At 43.3% G+C, this 17,627-nt stretch overlaps 1 protein-coding gene across 2 annotated transcripts in view; it reads left to right on the forward strand.

Moving 5' to 3' along the window:
- The window catches only part of XPO7 (exportin 7), a 48,837-nt gene that overhangs the window by 15,126 nt on the left and 16,084 nt on the right, over nt 1-17,627 (forward strand). The window contains exons 2-12 of one of the 2 annotated variants that reach the window (XM_074852272.1): nt 1,785-1,931; nt 3,618-3,711; nt 4,533-4,699; nt 6,788-6,880; nt 10,089-10,193; nt 12,555-12,720; nt 13,279-13,352; nt 14,789-14,908; nt 15,096-15,242; nt 16,059-16,231; nt 17,280-17,473. In XM_074852272.1, the coding sequence (XP_074708373.1) occupies nt 1,785-1,931; nt 3,618-3,711; nt 4,533-4,699; nt 6,788-6,880; nt 10,089-10,193; nt 12,555-12,720; nt 13,279-13,352; nt 14,789-14,908; nt 15,096-15,242; nt 16,059-16,231; nt 17,280-17,473 (1,480 nt within the window). The remainder of the gene's footprint in view (nt 1-1,784; nt 1,932-3,617; nt 3,712-4,532; nt 4,700-6,787; nt 6,881-10,088; nt 10,194-12,554; nt 12,721-13,278; nt 13,353-14,788; nt 14,909-15,095; nt 15,243-16,058; nt 16,232-17,279; nt 17,474-17,627) is intronic. The other variant, XM_074852273.1, reaches the window with a different exon arrangement.

Consider the following 17,627-nt stretch of genomic DNA (forward strand, 5'->3'; position numbering starts at 1 on the left):
CTTTTTAAAACTCAGTTCTTTTTTTTTTTTTTTTTTCAAAATCATAAGCTATGCTCTCTGGATCGTTGTTCATCGGGTCGGTGTGGGACCATGGGCTGCGATTCCTCACTGTCCTGTGGTGGTGGAGCTGGGCTGAGCCACTTCCCAAGGATTCAGTCCATCGTACGCCTGTGGACTGGATGGTCCTGGTAGCTTTTCAAATTGATAAATGGTGGCAAGGATTTTGGAAATTTAGAGAAAATGGTGTTTTGTCCTTGGGCTGAAGATGATGCACATAAACAGGCACCTTCTTCTATGTAGACTTTGCCAACTGATTTTAAATAACTGGAAGTGGATTTGTAATGAGAACTGACAGGTGCTGACAAATGCTTAACGGGAGTTAATATGGTTTATAACAGTTTATGGTTAATAATGGTTTATATCCATCTTAGATTTTTGAGGATTTTCTGTGCAGAGCTTAAGTCTTTGGGTTTTGCTTTTCTCAAAAACAATACTGTATGTTGAACTGCTGTCTGGCACTTGGCAAAGTTCTCTAATTTCTCTAAAGTAGTGAGGCTGTCAGGGCAATGTTTTTCATGAGGTTGTTATTTAAAATAAAATTTAAAAAAAAAAAAAAAAACCAGCTCTGGAATATGGTACGAGGTAGAATTTCTGCAGAGGGTCCCTCTCTGTATTTCTTCTAACACTGTCTTATCTGATGATCATCTCGACAACAGAGCATCAAAATCTTCCGTGTGTTTTTGGCGTGGAATTGCTGTGCTCGTGTATAAGAAAGCGTTCAGCTGTGTGCTGATGTGGTGCGTGGAGCCGCCGTCTGACCCTGTCGGTAACTCAGCTTTTGCATAACAATCTCTCCTCCGAAAATAAATGAGGCGACCGATGCTCTCTTCCTTTTTATAGATGCACAAAAGTTATGGTATGCTTGTAATGATTTACCCCTGGAAACTTAGATTGTAGCCCTAAAGCAGTTGAAAATACCTGCTTATTAATCTAGCAGTAAGAACCTGGGGGAATATTTATATCCATCTGTGAAGCCACTTTTTAACTAGGACACCTAAGATTTCACTGGAGGAAACCATCTGCCTGGATCACAGTTTATGGCAAATATTTTCCAGTTGTTTGAGCACACAGAATCTGCCTGGTAGTTTTATTTCCCTTCGAACGCATTCACAAAGACACTGCTCAAAGGCATCCATCCCGTTCTTCATTTGCTCTGTTCTGCTTTAGGTATTTTTGGCATGTGTAGTGTAGAAGATTTAACGTGAGATCCTTCCAGCATCCTGAGCTGCTGAAGTCTGTTACGGCGCCCTGCAAAGGGAATATAAACTAAGTTTGCGAGGGATTTGACACTGTAGGACATAAAAGCTAGATGTGAGGGTGGTTTTTTGCTATTTGAAATGGGCCGGTTAGGATTATGGCTATTACAGCACAAAATGTAAGAGGTTTTCTGGACCTCATCAGCCACGTGGTACGGTACGTTCAGGCTGGGTGAGCGCTGACCCTGGGAGCGAGTTTGGGTAAAAAAGGGAGAAAGTGGGGAGGGAATGTGGTACTTTGTCAGGTGTGAAGAGGTAGCTGTGAAATTTCTGTACAGGTAACTTGGTAGGTTAAATGCATTTAGTTGATGGAAGAATGAACTATGAGTTGAGTGTTTTCCTTCCTCTGCGCAAACAGTAAAGTTACCTATGTGTGTCTGTATACCTACGTATAACCTGGGTTAAACTGTGTAATTAAATGGTAATAAAACCCCTTGTTTCTAACTGATTTGTTTTCCTGTGTTCCAGAGCCTAGCCCAGCTAGAGAACCTGTGCAAGCAGCTGTATGAGACCACAGACACTGCGACACGGCTCCAGGCAGAGAAAGCCTTGGTCGAGTTCACCAACAGTCCAGACTGCCTGAGCAAGTGCCAGCTTCTTCTAGAAAGAGGGAGTGTATGTAAAACAATATAGCTGTCCAAAATAGATCTCGGTATTTTGGGCATTGATAAGGGAAATAGCCGCAGGGTCTGGTATGCAGTGTTTATATTCCATACCCAGTATGCTCTCACGTATCTCAATTTGTGGGCAGCCTATGCCAAAAAAAGCATTGGCGCTGATGGCTAATTATGCTGCTGCAGTGGTTACTACAAACGGTTGTCATTTCTAATGTCTTGTGGGCCTCGCTGCATTCTTCGCAGGCTACCACGCAGACATGTCAAGCTTTAAGTTGAAAACATTATTATGGCAGTGGTGTTTCACAGACTGTGGGAACTCACTGCCGCCTCTGCAGGCTTTGGGGAGAAAGTGCTGTGGGCACGGAGCTTCATAGGGGATAAAACCAGCCGTGTTTCTTCTGGAATGTTTCCTTGGAAAATTGCCCCTGTTATAGTGTTGTCTTAATAATCCAGCAGTTTAAAACAGGGAAAATTAGATCATGTGCTTTAGAATTAGTGTTACAGAAAGGATGTGAAATACACTAGCAGTAAATCCTGCCTGACTTTTTTAGCTTTCTTCTTTTGAAGTGGCCGCTTGGTTTTTACTTTGTATCAGCACAAATAACGTTTAAAATGGCTTTGCCACATGATCTTGAAAGATAAGACTTTTGGCAGAATGTGCATCTAGCTTTCATATCTATCAGATTGGAGCCTTGTTCACAAAAATAGGAAACATTAAACAGCCTGTTGTAAAGAATAAGTCCTCCAGGAGGAGGTGGTGAAGGGAGGGGGAGAAGAGTGATACTTAACAGGCTTAGCAAACTTACACAATTATTTAACTTTTTGTTAAACTCGAAGTCCAGTGAATTAAAAACAAACTGATTTGAAGCTCTTCTGATGGGAACTAGTAACTGGTTTACTTGAGGAGAAATACATCATCTTTTATTTTTTTTAAGGAAAGTTCCTACAGCCCAGTTTCATTCTCTGCATGTGATCCATTGCCTCTCTGACCCTTGCCAGAGGGTTGTGGGGTTTTTTGTTCAGTCTGGGATCTGACTCACTTTATACCTGACTGGCCTTGAGAATCTTGGAATAAAGATGTTTCCTGCATCTTGGATACTAAGCTTTCTACAGTACTATATATTACAGAAACTGGCATGCAAAATGCTTGTTATTTCCCTGGCTGGGATGTATGGAATTGGGTGCAGCCAGGGTTTTTAGGTGGTTGAAGGCCGTCGTTTGTATCCCTGAATTAATTACAGTTCGGTGGACTGTGTGCTGTTCTTGTAAGAAATAAATTTGAACCTCTATTTAGTGATCAAGTGGCAGTTGTAAGTGCTTCTTAACATATGGTAACATACTTGTGCGGCTCAGAGGGCCAGTTGTCTTCAGGCACGGTGTTGAAGGTAACTTCATGCAGTCTGACTACGTTTGCAGTTTTACTCCTGCCTTCAGGGGCGGGTCCAATGTCTTCCACTCTTTAAAAGCTTTTCCTTTGTTTCTTAAACACTTTCTTCAAGTATTTGGTCTACTTTAATGTCTATAAAAGCATAGCATTTATTCTACGTAGGATATTATACTTACCAATTAATGCTTTGAACTCAAATTTCTAGAGAGCAATTAGCTAAAAATCCAGCACTGCTGCTTCATCTTCTAAAGTGTGCAGTAAACTTCTATTTGTGTCTGTCCTTTTTTTATTTTTCAGTCATCCTACTCCCAGTTACTGGCAGCTACATGCCTTACAAAACTCGTGTCACGCACAAACAACCCTTTACCATTGGAACAACGAATAGATATTCGTAAGTACAAGACTTAATTTTTCTAACCAAACTAATGCGAATGTTTGTCGTATGGACTTTCATCCATGGTGGGAGGTTTTCTGCAAGCTACTGTGCTTTACAGTTTGGGCATCCTAAGGTATAGGATGCCCAAAAGACAAAGAAACATTTCTCTTAGATGGCATCTTCACCTATATTGTCACCTAACAGAGTTCAAGGCTAAATAATTTTTTCCAGATGGAAGGGAATGACAACTCTGTCATCTTGTGAATAAACCAGTTGCATTTGATAAATTTCTTTTGGAGTATAAAATATGCGTGGTGCCTGCCTCTTCTGAGGATGTGCTTTCAAAACTGAAAATCCTTTATGGGTCTCTGAGATATCATTTAGAGTATTTCCTAAGGGAGCAGTCAGCCTGTCACAGTGCTCTTTCCTGGAGAACGGCTGATACTTCCTTTCCTGCAAGGAAGGAGTCTGGATGCCATTGCCTGCTTTCTTTTTTACAAATGATGTGGTAGATGATCATCCCTGAGGAAAGGTCTTGAAATATTTTCAGCTTTTCTTGCTGTTTACATGTGCTTACAGAGGGTTGGGCTTCATCTGATGATACAACCCAAGTTAGGCTTGTGGGGGGGAACTCTCACCTGTCTCTAGCCACTTCCCAGATCTGTTCCACAGCTTAAGGCACGAGTAAAAGGTCAGCTTTGGTATCTAACCCACTACTGTGCTGCTTTTATTTTTTTAAACAGCTTACAAAAAGATGCTTTTTCCTGTCAGTGTTACCATCTCAGTTCCATCTGCCGAGTTTTTGTCTACAGATACAGCTCTTCTCTGTGTTTCAGGGAACTATGTGCTCAACTACCTTGCCACTAGGCCAAAGTTGGCAACGTTTGTCACACAAGCACTAATCCAGTTATATGCCAGGATCACAAAGTTGGGCTGGTTTGACTGTCAGAAGGATGAATATGTCTTCAGGAACGTGATCACAGATGTCACAAGGTTTTTACAGGTCAGAGTTTTTTGTAAGATGAATACACACCTTGTGGGGCTTGAAGGTGCAGGCATTTTCAGTTATCGTTTTGCACCTTGGTATCCTCTGTCCAGTCTTTCCTCTGTGCGTTTGATTTAATAGTGGCTACCAAGGCTCAGCAGCTGACAACTGGCAGGACAGGTCAGTTTTTATAATTTAAAAGTTTGGTGGGGCAGGGATTTATTTCTGGAAACTGGTAAGGCGTGTCTTCTCGTGTTCCAGTTGCACAATTCTTCTTTCAAGCTCTCAAGCTTAAATACACCATGCTGATCAGTGCAAAATGGTAAACACATGGGTTTATTGTCTACAAGGGAACTATGTGCCGTGCTTGACTTACTTTCATTCACTGTAAGGGTGTTATATCTATGGAATTCAGGTCTGATATTTAGCTGAGTTATCATAACAGTGTAGCTTAAAACTAGCGAGCTGCACAAACGTTATTGTTAACATAATTTTCTTTAGAAGTCCTGACTGTTGTTTCATAAATGTACGTGCTGTCACCACAGCATAGGGTTTCATTCCCAACCCAAAAGGTTGTATAGGTAGAAAGTTGCATTTTTATCAACAGCAGTCTCCAAACCGAAACTTCCTCCTAGAGAGATCAGTAAATCCTGTAACACTATGAATACTGATTTATTTGCTCTGAAATTTGTCCCAAAATCAAAAGTCAGAGGAAGACAGTAGAAGAGATCAAAATGACCAGAAATTCTTCCCAGTGTGGAAAGGGAGATGTAACATGTACAAGGCTTCAGTTCTGGAGTGGTAGAGTGTGGGCATGCAGAAAAGAGGCTAACTACTATTATTTTAGGCATTTATGGATGTCTGCAGCGAAGTAGGATCTAGAAGGTGTTGAGTAATTTTAAAGATCATGTTCCTTTCTGGGCTGTGTCCCACATAGCTCGCAGGTGCTCTTAGCTGAAATTATCAGAGCTAGATTCCTCACTCTCCCAGCCCATGACATGGGGAACATGTGCTTTGTAATCAGGGGCCTAATTAAACGGTGTGAATATCTACTGACTGTGTTCAGTTTGAGATGGTCTGTTCCCGTTTGCTCTAGTCACCTCTTCTGGCTGCTGCAGTGTACAGGAGGCTGCACTTTTTTAAGGACACGGTTCAACAAGGTTTTCCAGTGGCTTCTGTCTAGATATTATCACATAAATACTGAGACTGTCATCAAGAGGTGGCTCCAGTGAAAAGTAGCCATGGTCCCAAGCCTAAATATGCTTGAATTTCTCTGTTGCAGATGAGTTCAGTCTTCGAAGCTGGATCAGGGCAGTTTGTGCAGAAGGTGCAAAGCGAGGTGGAGCTAGGAAAGGAAACATCATTTATTAGCTACAGAACAGAAACTGGGGCAAAAGAACAATACAGGTTGTTTCTCTTAAATCATTTGATAAATGGATTACCGTTTCTAGTGAAGAGGTATCTGTAACAGACTTATTTCACAATTGGCCCCTTGTTGGCAGTCTCGAGTGCAGCCAGAGGCTGAGCAGGCTGTGAAGAATGGACTCCCTTCACTGGGAGATAGGCTGTCCTTCTTGGCAGGAGGCTTGTGTGGAGAAACTTGGTCAGCTGCTACTCATGTTGTTCAAGGTCTGTAGTTTAAAAAGGGGAAGGAAAAAAAAAGTTTATTTCCCAGAGTTTTCATCTGGCAACTTCAATGCTCATCCTAACGTTGCAGAAATTTCCACGTGGTTTTAAAACCACAGCCTCTGTTAAAATTAAGCAAACTGATTTAAAAAGGGTAAATCTAAATATGTCTTTGCAGAGTTAGGGCATAACACCAAGATGTTGATTCAACTATTAAATAAAAAGTGCCTATTTTTATTAGCTCATGTTACTGAACTCTTCAGAACCCTTTGCATTGTTTACAACATCAAGTGCTTAAAAATTCTCTGCTCGGTATTGCTTATGGGCTTTTTTCCAGTCACAGTACTACAAAGATAAAGCATTTCTAGACAAACATGTCTAGAAATCTTCCAAGCAGAAAGGTCTTTGAGTAATGGTGAAGCTTAATGAAATCATCCTGGCACTGCTAACTGCTTTCCCTGTCCCCCTTTCCTCCCCCAGGATAGTGTAGAGCACTGCATCATAGGAGTGACAATCCTGTCCCAACTAACTAATGAAATTAATCAAGTAAGTGCTACAGCCTTCCTCAGTGAAGTAAGTGTCCAATTTTCTCATTCATATTGTTGTGTCCTGCTGTGTGTCTGTGCATCGTTTGGGGGTTTTTGTTTGGGTTTGTCGGGGTGTTGTGTGGTGGGTGTTTTTCTTTTTTTGTTACTTTTACGCAGTCACTTACTGTTGTGGTAAGATGCTGAAACCTCCTGTCCTGAGGAATTGTTTTGTTTCACTGGCATCTTCCATCTTCTCTCATATTTTGATGTAATCTTCTGAGATGAAAAAGGAAAAGAGCAATGCTAAGCAACTAGCCAAGCCCACCTAGTGAGGACAAAGCCCGGAGCGTGAGGACGTCCCCAGCACCTTCTGTTGTCAGTCCCTGCGTGTTGTTTCAGCTTACAGCATCCTTGTGCCAAGAAGCGGACGGAGCATGCCCTCCTCTGTATTGACCAGGGAGATGAAACAAAGAGGATTTACCAAATTGAGCAGATTTTTAAAGCGTCCTTTTCGTTCAGTGCTAAATCCCATAGCGTTCCCAGCAGGTAGTTCTCAAATTCTGCTGGTTTATGGGGGCTGAGTGCTGGGTCCCCCACGCAGCCCCGGCCCTGGGTGACTGGCCGGAGGACTGGCCACGCCGAGTCCGTGGTGGTCCGGCACGGCACCCGCTCGTGCCAGCAGCAGTGAGTCTTTTCCGGGTGGGTTAGTTAGCTGGTTTGCAGAGCTGCCTCTCAGTATTTATGTTGAAAGATGGGACAAGTGGCTTTACTTGGTGCTGTCTAAGCTTACAGCATTTTCCTAATCAGTCAGACTTTGCTGTAGCACCGTCACAGCCCTAAGACAGCGTGAGGGTTGCCATGTGTATAAATGTCTCTTAATTTTGCTAAGAAGACCAGGTGTAACTATTTTGATTTTAACATCTTACTAAGAAAACTAACCTTTCATTTTTGCTGGTATGTTGACTAATCCAGGCATTGGAACAGAGAGATCCTTGAGTGGGATTTAAAGGATGATTACAAATTGTTTTCAGAACTGGGAATGGAGGAGGAGGTTTTGTCCTGGCCAGGTCAAAGCACCAATTTCTTCTGCTGAACCCGATGAAGTTCAGCACGTCTGAACTTCCCGAGCCCTGCGCCATAATCTGAATGGCTTCTACAGCCACTGCAGACCCTAAATTCGCTTTAATTCTTCAAGCCTGACCTGATCAGTAAATCCTAACCCACAGATCTCCGAACTCCCGAGCCGTGTCTTGTTGCTGTTACCATTTCCTTGCCCAGACTTTGTACAACCCTAACTCCATCTCCGCAGAGGGCCGCTCCCTCACTTCCTTGCATCAGGGATGAAAGCAAGTCTGTTTACCTCTATAAATTAGTACCAGTGTCTACCAGCACCCTTGTACAGGGGCTGCAGCTTCTGAGAAAGGTCAGCGCAGGACCTGCCACCTATCCCGGTTCCAGAGTCCCTACAGGTTGATGCTAAAATAAGCAACAAAGTTAAAGACTTTGATCAAAAAATCTCTTCCTGAGATCTTGGATATTAAATCTGCCACAGTTTACTACTCATTCCTAAATGTGCTTTGTGGCAGCAATTGCACAGGGCTGGATTCAGTGACTCATCTTAGAAAGTCTAAAACTGCTATTACTTGCAAAATAATAAATCTGCCAACATGCCCACTCATCAGAGTGGGGTCGTGTACGTGTACATAGCAAAAAAATCCACCTAAAAAAACTCTTGTGGGGCTTCTCTTCAGGCTTTTCTTTTTCATAACTATTTAAACTTCCAACTACCTTGTATGTGAGCTGAATTCCCTAGAGTTCTGTTTACTAAAGCTTTTGTTCCAAAAGCTCACAGTACAAATAAAACAGAGTGCTAATAACTATTTTGAAGTATCAGTTCTCACCCCGTGAGTGCTGCACAGACTTGCCCGGAGGTACTGAGTATCCACCGTATTGTAGAAGTTCACTGATTTAAGCCACGTGACCTCACGATGAAGAAAAGGGAAATACTCGTTTGCCACAAGGCCAGAAATACATGAGATTTGTAATAGCTGTGGAACGAGTAAATAATGCTCGTTTTCTTAAAGACCCTGAAATCTAATACTGTGAGCTGAGGAGTGATAATCCAGTTGTCAGAGCACCTGGCAAGTTTAGATCCAGTTCTGATTTGCCGCTGGCTACTGGGTGATGCAGGGCTTCTCTTTCTCACCTGTAATACAAGAGACAAAAGCGTTTGTGTCCTCCACGGGGTTGTTGTAAAGGGTAGAACGTTAAAGTGAGGTCCAGAGTGACTGTTTCCTGCAGTACTGGGTGACGTGTGTGCATATTTAAGGTTAACACAGGTATAGTAACAAAAGCGTAAAGAAAACGGGGGTCCATGTTGTGTGCCTCTGCACTGGGCTGTGGGAAGGCTCCATCCCAGATGTGCTGTGATAACCGACTGCCCACCAGAGAACTCATCCTGGGCAGGTGGAATTTCTCCAGCGTGTGTTCAAATAAATGGCAAAGATGTGAAGTATCACTTCACTTTTCTCCTCTTCCTAGAAAATAGTCTATGAAGGGACATGAGTTGTGCTGCTGTTCGCCTGGGCTGGCCCGTGCTAGAACACATTGGTTGAATAAGTTGGAGATTTTGTTATCCAGTATAAAGCAATAATGTGTCTGTTTGCCTCATGTCAGCTTTTTATTCCGATACGGTGAGAGGTCCAGAACTGGAGTTTATAACAGACACAGCAAAGTCTAAACTGGCTGTCACCGGTTAACTCTCCTTCTAGTTTTCTTCTCATCTGTGCAGGTTCAGGAGGGGAATTATAATTGCTAGTAGTTGACCATGGGTCTGCCCATCGGCTTCAGGTAGGATTTAACTCTTAGGAGTTTGGAGCGCTTTAGAAAGCAGCGCTCAAGTTTCTAAACTGACTTAAGTGCTGTTGAAAGTACTGCTGTTGATCCTGCTCCGGAAGAGATTTAAGTGAACTTGAGAGTAAACCCAGCGCTGCTTTCTGGCAGGGTTACAGTGAAGCTGCGTTGTAAGTATTGTAGGTGGAAAGTCCTGTTGTCAGCCAGCAATATGACTTTATCCGTGGAAAAGCCACTGCTCTGCAGGGGCAGGGCAGCCCCCTGGTTTAGGCAACTGGTGTGACATCGCTCTGGGGAGGGAAACCTTGGTGTCCCGGTGCTTAACAGGGTTCCTGCGGGCTCTGCTGGTCTTGTTCCACCTCTGCCCGTCAGTTCTAAGCGCTGGTTTTCTCTCTGCTCAGGCGGATACTACTCATCCACTGACCAAGCACAGGAAAATAGCCTCTTCCTTCCGAGATTCATCCTTATTTGATATTTTCACGCTGTCATGCAATTTGCTGAAACAGGTAAGGAAGCTGTCGTTCGTCATCTCTCTTGGGGGGTGTAGGGGCAGCAGAGTTTGGGCTGAAGTTCCTTCCCACTGATGTAACTCCTGAAAAAAACACTCATGTTCTAAAAGCTGCATTCTGGACTTGTTTCTCAGGAAAGCTTTGACATCGATTTGTTTTAAGGAAAAAAAAAAAAAGTGACACAAATACAGAAATATAACTCTCTTCAACAATTTTGATAGAACATACATGCCTGGACCATGAGGCTTGGCTTAAACTCCTGTCTTAAAGCATCAGGAAAGAGATGTTTGTTTTACGTTTTAAATATCTTTGATTTACAGTACTGGCAGAGAGGTTTCCTGTAAAATAAGTCCTTGTCTCTTTTTTTTTTTAACCTCGATTTAAAACCCACATGGCGAGAGGAACAAAATTCTAGTGAAGCTAGGTTTAGTACATTGAGACTAAAGGCTGACCTTGATGTTTTAACACATGATAAATATTAGACTGTCTTATGTTCCCCAGGTTTTTATTTTGTGCAAATTATCACACATGAGTTAACTCGCTTTAAAAATACTTATCCTGGGACAAAGCAGCAACGTTCGGACGGTAGAGTTGGATTTTACCCTAAAAAAAGCAGTTTTTCTTTCAGCTGAAGTAGTACATGTATATTTTGTACACAGGTAGATTATCCGAAGAAAATTCTTGATTCTGCGTCAGGTTTCTTTTCTAAAAAGCTAATCTGGAGTTCTAATGGTGCCCTCAAGAATAGCCCTTTATGAGAAAGTCTACCCCGATAAAGTGAGTGGCAGTAGCACAGATTTGATTAGTTTAACTTTTATCCTTCCAGCTGAGTGAAGTGTCAAAGCTGACAAATAGCACAAAGAGTGAAAAGGAAATTTTATTTTAAAGTATTTCAAAATGAGCAGCTCTGGTTCTGTCAGTAATAAAGGTGGGTACGTGGGTGTAATTTGATCTTTTTTTCTCCTCCTGGTTTCTAAAGGAAGCAAAGCTCGTACAATTATGCTAGTCATCCTTTCCCATGCACCCATCCTCCTGAACCAATACGGCTCTGGTAACTTTTGAATTCGTTGGCTTATTTCAGGTGATCAATTAGAGGTCTCAGAAATAAAAGAATCCCTCTAGTTTGGTGAAAAGAAGTGCCTGGGGAGGTGCAGGCGGGACAGCGTCCTTCTAACTGCCCAGACTTGTTGGAGACAATTCAGCAAGTGCTGGTACTCAGCCAGGAGGCATAAACCAGCCCTTGTTACCTGGTGTCCCCAGAACCGCTCTGGCTGAGCTATTGCCCACGCTCCTGTTGCTGCGTGACCGTGGGGACTTAGAGACTAGAACGACACAGCTTGTCTCGGGAGGAAGCCTCTGGTTTTCCACCCTAACTTTTAACCATCTTGCTTTTGTTTTTTGGGATGCTGTGGTTCAAGACAGGTTGGAATGTTTCCCGTTGTCTCACACAACATCCATGTTTTCCTGTAGTTAAACACCTGCTACCCAAGTTACATCTTTTTTTGCCTAATAGTAGCTTCTGTATATAAAGCAGAAGTTTCTAAGGTGATCTTTTCGCGTGGGGAGGATTGAGCTGTGAGAAACCAACGTCTGTAAACCAGGGTGCATCTAGGCAGCCCCAGAAGAGTAAGTCTTTGTGATACCGTGGAGAGAGGGAGGAAGGACATCCCAGCGACCACTGGCACAGTGTCGGCACGGTGCAGTGTGTTATTTGCAGAAGGCTTAAGCTGGAAGGAGGTAGTTTTAACTACAGAGCAATAATAGAAAGGCTAGACTAGCTGGCCTGTCCCTGGAGTACTGACCCAAGTGCTACGTTTAAACTGCAGTGAAATGACCCAGCATTTCGTGTCCGGCGAGTTCTTTGTGTTACTTGAGAGCATCCATGTTTTCCCTGCCCACAGCAGAGCGGTGTAACCGGAGCGGGGTTTATCCAGATCCTCTGCGCAACAAAAGTGAAGGCACTCATTTCCATACGGGGGTTAGGTGGAGCAACAGGATTCCCTGCTGCTAAGTGCTTGTCAGGCAGAAAATGTATTCTTGTGTTTAACCTTAATAAGAACTTCCTTATCTCCTGCATCTCACAGTATAATTGCAAGCTGGCAAGCCTGGCTGGTTTTCTCCTGTGTGCTACAAGCCGAGTGAAAAAGAAAGCACTGTCTGTTTATCCATCTCGTGGAAAGACCACGCATGTAAATACACATGCTGTCTGGAAAAGTGTATGGGATGGCTTGTGGCATGTGATCCTTAGGATTGCCACATCCTGTGTAAAGTTGAATTGCTGCCTCAAACTCAGCTGTCACCTTGATTGTTTTGTTTTGTTTTTCTTTTTACTTTTTTTAATCCAATGGTTTTTTATAGGCTTCTGGGAAGAACCTGAATCTAAATGATGAAAGCCAGCATGGTCTGCTCATGCAGCTTCTTAAGCTCACACATAATTGCCTGAACTTTGATTTCATTGGCACATCAACAGATGAGTCCTCAGATGATCTTTGCACTGTGCAGATCCCAACCAGTTGGAGATCAGGTAATCTTGCTGGAGGAAGAGGGCTGATCTGCAGCGTACCAGCTGAAAGCATGTGTGACTTGCTAAAGCCCTCTCTACGCTTAACAAATAACTTTAGCATACGATGCCACATGTAATATCCAGCCTTTCCTTGGTGTGATTGCAAATGCAGTTCAGTTCGGGTTGGCTATCTCAAAGCTAAACCACTCCTCTACCCTTCCAGTTACACCTGCCAAGTCAGGAAACAGTAAACTGTTGAGGTTTTTTTTATTTGTAAATAACAAATAACTCAGCACCTGTTCTCAGCATCCTTTATGTTCTCACCAGTCATTTTGCAGGCAGTTTCACAGGTTGTGTTCTTAAAATATTTTCCTGTAATTTTGTCTTAGTGCCAAGTACCAGTGGGTTTATTTTATTTCTAGGAAAGGCAGTTGTGTAAAAATGTCAAATCCTTTGGAAATTTTCTTAGAGTGTGGTACTTCATGTGCCAAGTCCACGTGCCATTGTTACGATAAGCATTAGCCCTATGGAAAGCAGTAAATGAGGGTGTTCTCAGTAAAATGCTCCGTTCTGTTTCAGCATTCTTGGATTCTTCGACCCTTCAGTTGTTTTTTGATCTTTATCATTCCATCCCTCCTTCATTTTCTCCTCTGGTAAGTTCAGTGTTTATTTTCCTTACAGACTCCGCTACCAGAAAGTGTTTGTAGGATTCATCTGGGAGACTTGGGGGTTTGGAGGATTCGTCTGGGTTAAAATGCTGGGGGCTGCCTTCACCCAGCTGCCTTTACCTCGACAGCACTGCCTTCTGCTGTGGTGACAAGGGGGAGGCTGGGCCGGTGCTGCTGCTGCTGCAGGTTTTGATGCATCTGCAGGTTTTGGGTTTGACCTAAGAGCAGCTTGTTTGCTGGAAGCCCAGCCTACTTCTTTGTCCTTGCGTAGCCTAGAGTCTGCCTGCTCGCTCTGCCAGTGAGCCCTTTTTGAGGGATGTAGCTTCTGTTATTTCCACCGTACTGCTAAGTTGGTCTTAAAACCATACTGCGAGTAGGTAGCGAGTCTGGGAGCACAACTGAAAAATGTAATTTCTCCTTTTGCACTTTGAAACTGGGCCATGTCCCAGTTGGATGAAATGGCCAATAGCACAACTTAAACTAAAAGTTGGGTTATTTCTTCTTGAAAAAAATGGCCTGCCAGGCATTTATCTATCAGATAAATATTTTTCATAATTAACGCTACAATGAAAACATGCCCTTTGGCTAGGGAGGGAAGGGTCCTTCAGAAGTTTTTTCTTCCACTGAGACTCTCAGCACTGTTCGTTATGTTGAAGGGTTACTTGCTAATTCTGAATTTAGAGCCTCAGATATTCATGAGAGACTTCTAACAGTGGGAGACTTTTTTTTTTTTTGGTTACTACATAGAAATCTGAAGCAATTACGCCTTTAATTGTCCTGCCTCTTTGATCAGTAAATGTAAGAGCCAGCAAGAGTGAGGGGCTTACCAGTTGAACCAGTAGCCCTTAGGCTGGTCAGAGGGAAGGGGGCTTTGCCCCTGGATAAGGGCTGCCAAGTGCTGTCATAACTGACTGCCACTGCCCTTCAAAAACCTGTTCACCACCTGTTACTCATTACTGCAGCTGCACCCTTGGAGTTTACCCTCCATTTAAATTTCAGAGGTTTGGGTTAAGAACAATTTAGGTATTTTTTTCTTGCTAGTCTTCTATCTTCTGCGATACTTTTCCAAGTCAGTATTAAGTTTACCAGCTTTCCCTGCCAGTCCCAGTGTATTTTCAGTCTTACACTGTCTGTGTTCTCCATCTGAAGAAATCCCAGCATTTTTAGGAGCAGAGCTTGGAACGCACCTTTGACTGTCAGGATGGAGACGTTCCTTTGGGTGATGTGGTTTTTATCTCTGCTGTAATTTGTTGCTACGCTTTTACAGAGACTACACAGAATTGCAAAGATGAGGGAGCTGTTGTGTAGCATGCAAAGGAGCATCATACTTAAATGATTTGTTGCATCACAAAAAGGAAACGTGCTGTTCGTTTTATTGTTCTAATCCGTCCCTTTCTATTTATTCTCTTTGTCCCTTCCAGGTTTTATCCTGCTTAGTGCAGATAGCCTCTGTACGCAGATCCCTCTTCAACAATGCGGAAAGGGCAAAGTTTTTATCTCATCTCGTTGATGGAGTTAAACGAATACTGGAAAACCCACAGGTGAGTATTTCGGATGCGCTCAGTGGAATTGTGTCTCTGCTTCCTCCGCATCAAGTTTCTTCAGCAAAAATCCTTTCTAATGTACATGTCCCACTTGTGGCACTGGGGAGGAGGGTGCAACATCTTTTCCTACTCTTCCACCGTAAATCTGCACCTCTTTTAGCAGACTCTCAATTTTTCTCCTCAGAGTTTGTCAGACCCAAATAACTACCATGAGTTCTGCCGATTGCTGGCCCGATTGAAAAGCAATTACCAGCTGGGAGAGCTGGTGAAGGTGGAGAACTACCCCGAGGTCATCCGACTCATTGCCAACTTCACCGTGACCAGCCTGCAGGTACAGAATGGTTTTACTTACCCTCGATGGGTCTTTCTGCCCCTTGTCTTCTCTTGAAACAAAATTATAACCCTCTTGTCTCTTCTTTGCCCCTTAATTCGCTGAATGTTATTTTTACCAAAATACCCTGCAGACTCTGTGACACAACCCTGCGGTGTAGCATTGATGATTCCATGAATTCCTACTGAATGGAAGGGGAGCAGTATGTGGGGGCAGGCAGGGTTGCTATGCCTTCAGAGTCTTTCTGTGTCCTAGCAGGGGAAAAAAAACCCAACCTTGTTAAATAAGGCTTATTTTTAGAATTATGTATCACTTAACTATTAAAATGCAGTTGCAGGGGTTGCTAGTAATATGAATATCATGCCATATTCCCACTGAGTTTTCCACTGATATACAGCTTGTAACTACACCCCTGCACAGAATATGGTTTAAAAAAAACTTGTGTAGCTTACATAATGCCTTTGTTTGTTAAACTTTAATATTTACCGGGAAAACAGCTTGAAACTCTCCATTCTGTTTGGGGAGCTGTCTGCAGCACGCTGCAGTATGAGCTTGGCAGTAGTTTGGGACTAAAGGCTTTGGCTCAGCTGCACAGCCTAGGAACTGGGGATTATTGCTCAGTCTTTACTGAATGCTGATAATACCCACTGAAGTCAGGTGTGAACAGAAATTCATTGTTAGAATTGGCAACCAGATCATTAAAGCTTTTAGATGTTGCTATATCTAGTGCTCCGTGAGTCAAAATAATCTGGGTAAAATAATCAAGGCCATAACTCACTGGTTTCTTTCCCTTTTCTCTCTCTCGGCTCCTGGTAGCACTGGGAGTTTGCTCCGAACAGTGTTCACTATCTCCTGAGCTTGTGGCAGCGACTGGCTGCGTCTGTGCCCTACGTTAAAGCCACAGAGCCTCACATGCTCGAAACGTACACACCAGAAGTCACAAAAGCTTACATCACGTCCAGGCTGGAGTCTGTGCACATCATATTGAGGTAAGAAAAGCAGAGAGGTGGCAGCACTTCAGCCTCTCGGCACCGCAGAAGGCTCTGGTGTGTATCTCTTCTGAGTTTTCTTTTAAAAATGGCCACGACCGCAGGAAGTTTTGTGAGTCGCCAAAGGATTTCTAAGGGAGGCTTACCTAAATCACATATTCTGTCTCTTATAAAAAAGAGACTTATATTTTTTTTTAAGCTGGAGTGTTTTTAGACCTTCCTCAATCTCAAGTGGCTGAGATTGATCTGAGTGGTCTCTGACATGGGTAGAATTCACCTTACCCAGCATCGTACATCTGCAGCATACCATTTACACTCTGAATTGCCCTTGGAGCAGAGAGGAATAAGTATGCAAAGTGTGATTCACTTAATTTTTAGAGCTGTCCTGTAGGATGGCACATTATACCTAAAAGTGGGGATTTTTTTCCCTTCCTTTGAGTGTAGGGGCAGCCTACAGGCCTCTGCAGTTGCCTGGATTTGTGTGGGATGAATTCCACCTTGTGTGTGTTTGTATTTGATGAAAACAGATGTTCAAGTATAGAAAAATAATGCCTCTCTCAAGGAAGTCTGATCGGTTTGTCCCTTTTTTAGGCATCTAGCAATGCAAGGGAAGAACAGCACTTCTAGCTAGTTCTGGAGTTTGCATTAAACTTGGTGAGCTTAGTGTATTTAGAGGAAAAGGTAACTGAAACATTGAGGAAGATGGAAAGCTTTGTTATAGACAACCAGAGAGAGATCTTGGCACCGCACGTTCAAAGACCTGAATAAATGTTAAAGACGTAAGAAGAGCTTACTCATCCCAGGTCCTGTTGGCCTTTCCACCTCCACCACCACTGCTTTTCTGATTTATGGCCACAGTAATGGTCAGATGATTCTGTTGGTCTCTGTAGCTCTCCGTCATGACAAATAGTAGAGGCAGAGACTTTAGTCATTGGAATCGCTGTATGCCTGGAAAAGCATCCCCTACTCGATAGAAATAAGCTTATGTTATGGCTTAGGCTGTCTCTACATTTTAAGTGCTTTTCTAATCTGTTTTTGTGCTGCTTAGGGATGGTTTGGAGGATCCACTGGATGATACTGGCCTTGTGCAACAGCAGCTAGATCAGCTCTCCACCATCGGCCGGTGCGAGTACGAGAAGACCTGTGCTCTGCTTGTGCAGCTCTTCGACCAGTCAGCCCAGTCCTACCAGGAGCTGCTGCAGAGTGCCACCGCCAGCCCCATGGACGTTGCGGTACAAGAAGGTGAGTGTGGTTGCAGGACTGTGGCCTGTGAGCTTGCAGTAGGTTGCCCATTCTCAAAAGCAGCCTTTCCAAAGCTCACAGTCCTGGTGAAATCCATAAATGAGGAGGCAGATCTCACAGACCTTCCCTTGGGGAGGTGCCCATATGGTGTAGG

The sequence above is a fragment of the Strix uralensis genome, chromosome 28 (genome assembly GCF_047716275.1).
Source record: "Strix uralensis isolate ZFMK-TIS-50842 chromosome 28, bStrUra1, whole genome shotgun sequence".
Lineage (NCBI taxonomy): Eukaryota > Metazoa > Chordata > Aves > Strigiformes > Strigidae > Strix > Strix uralensis.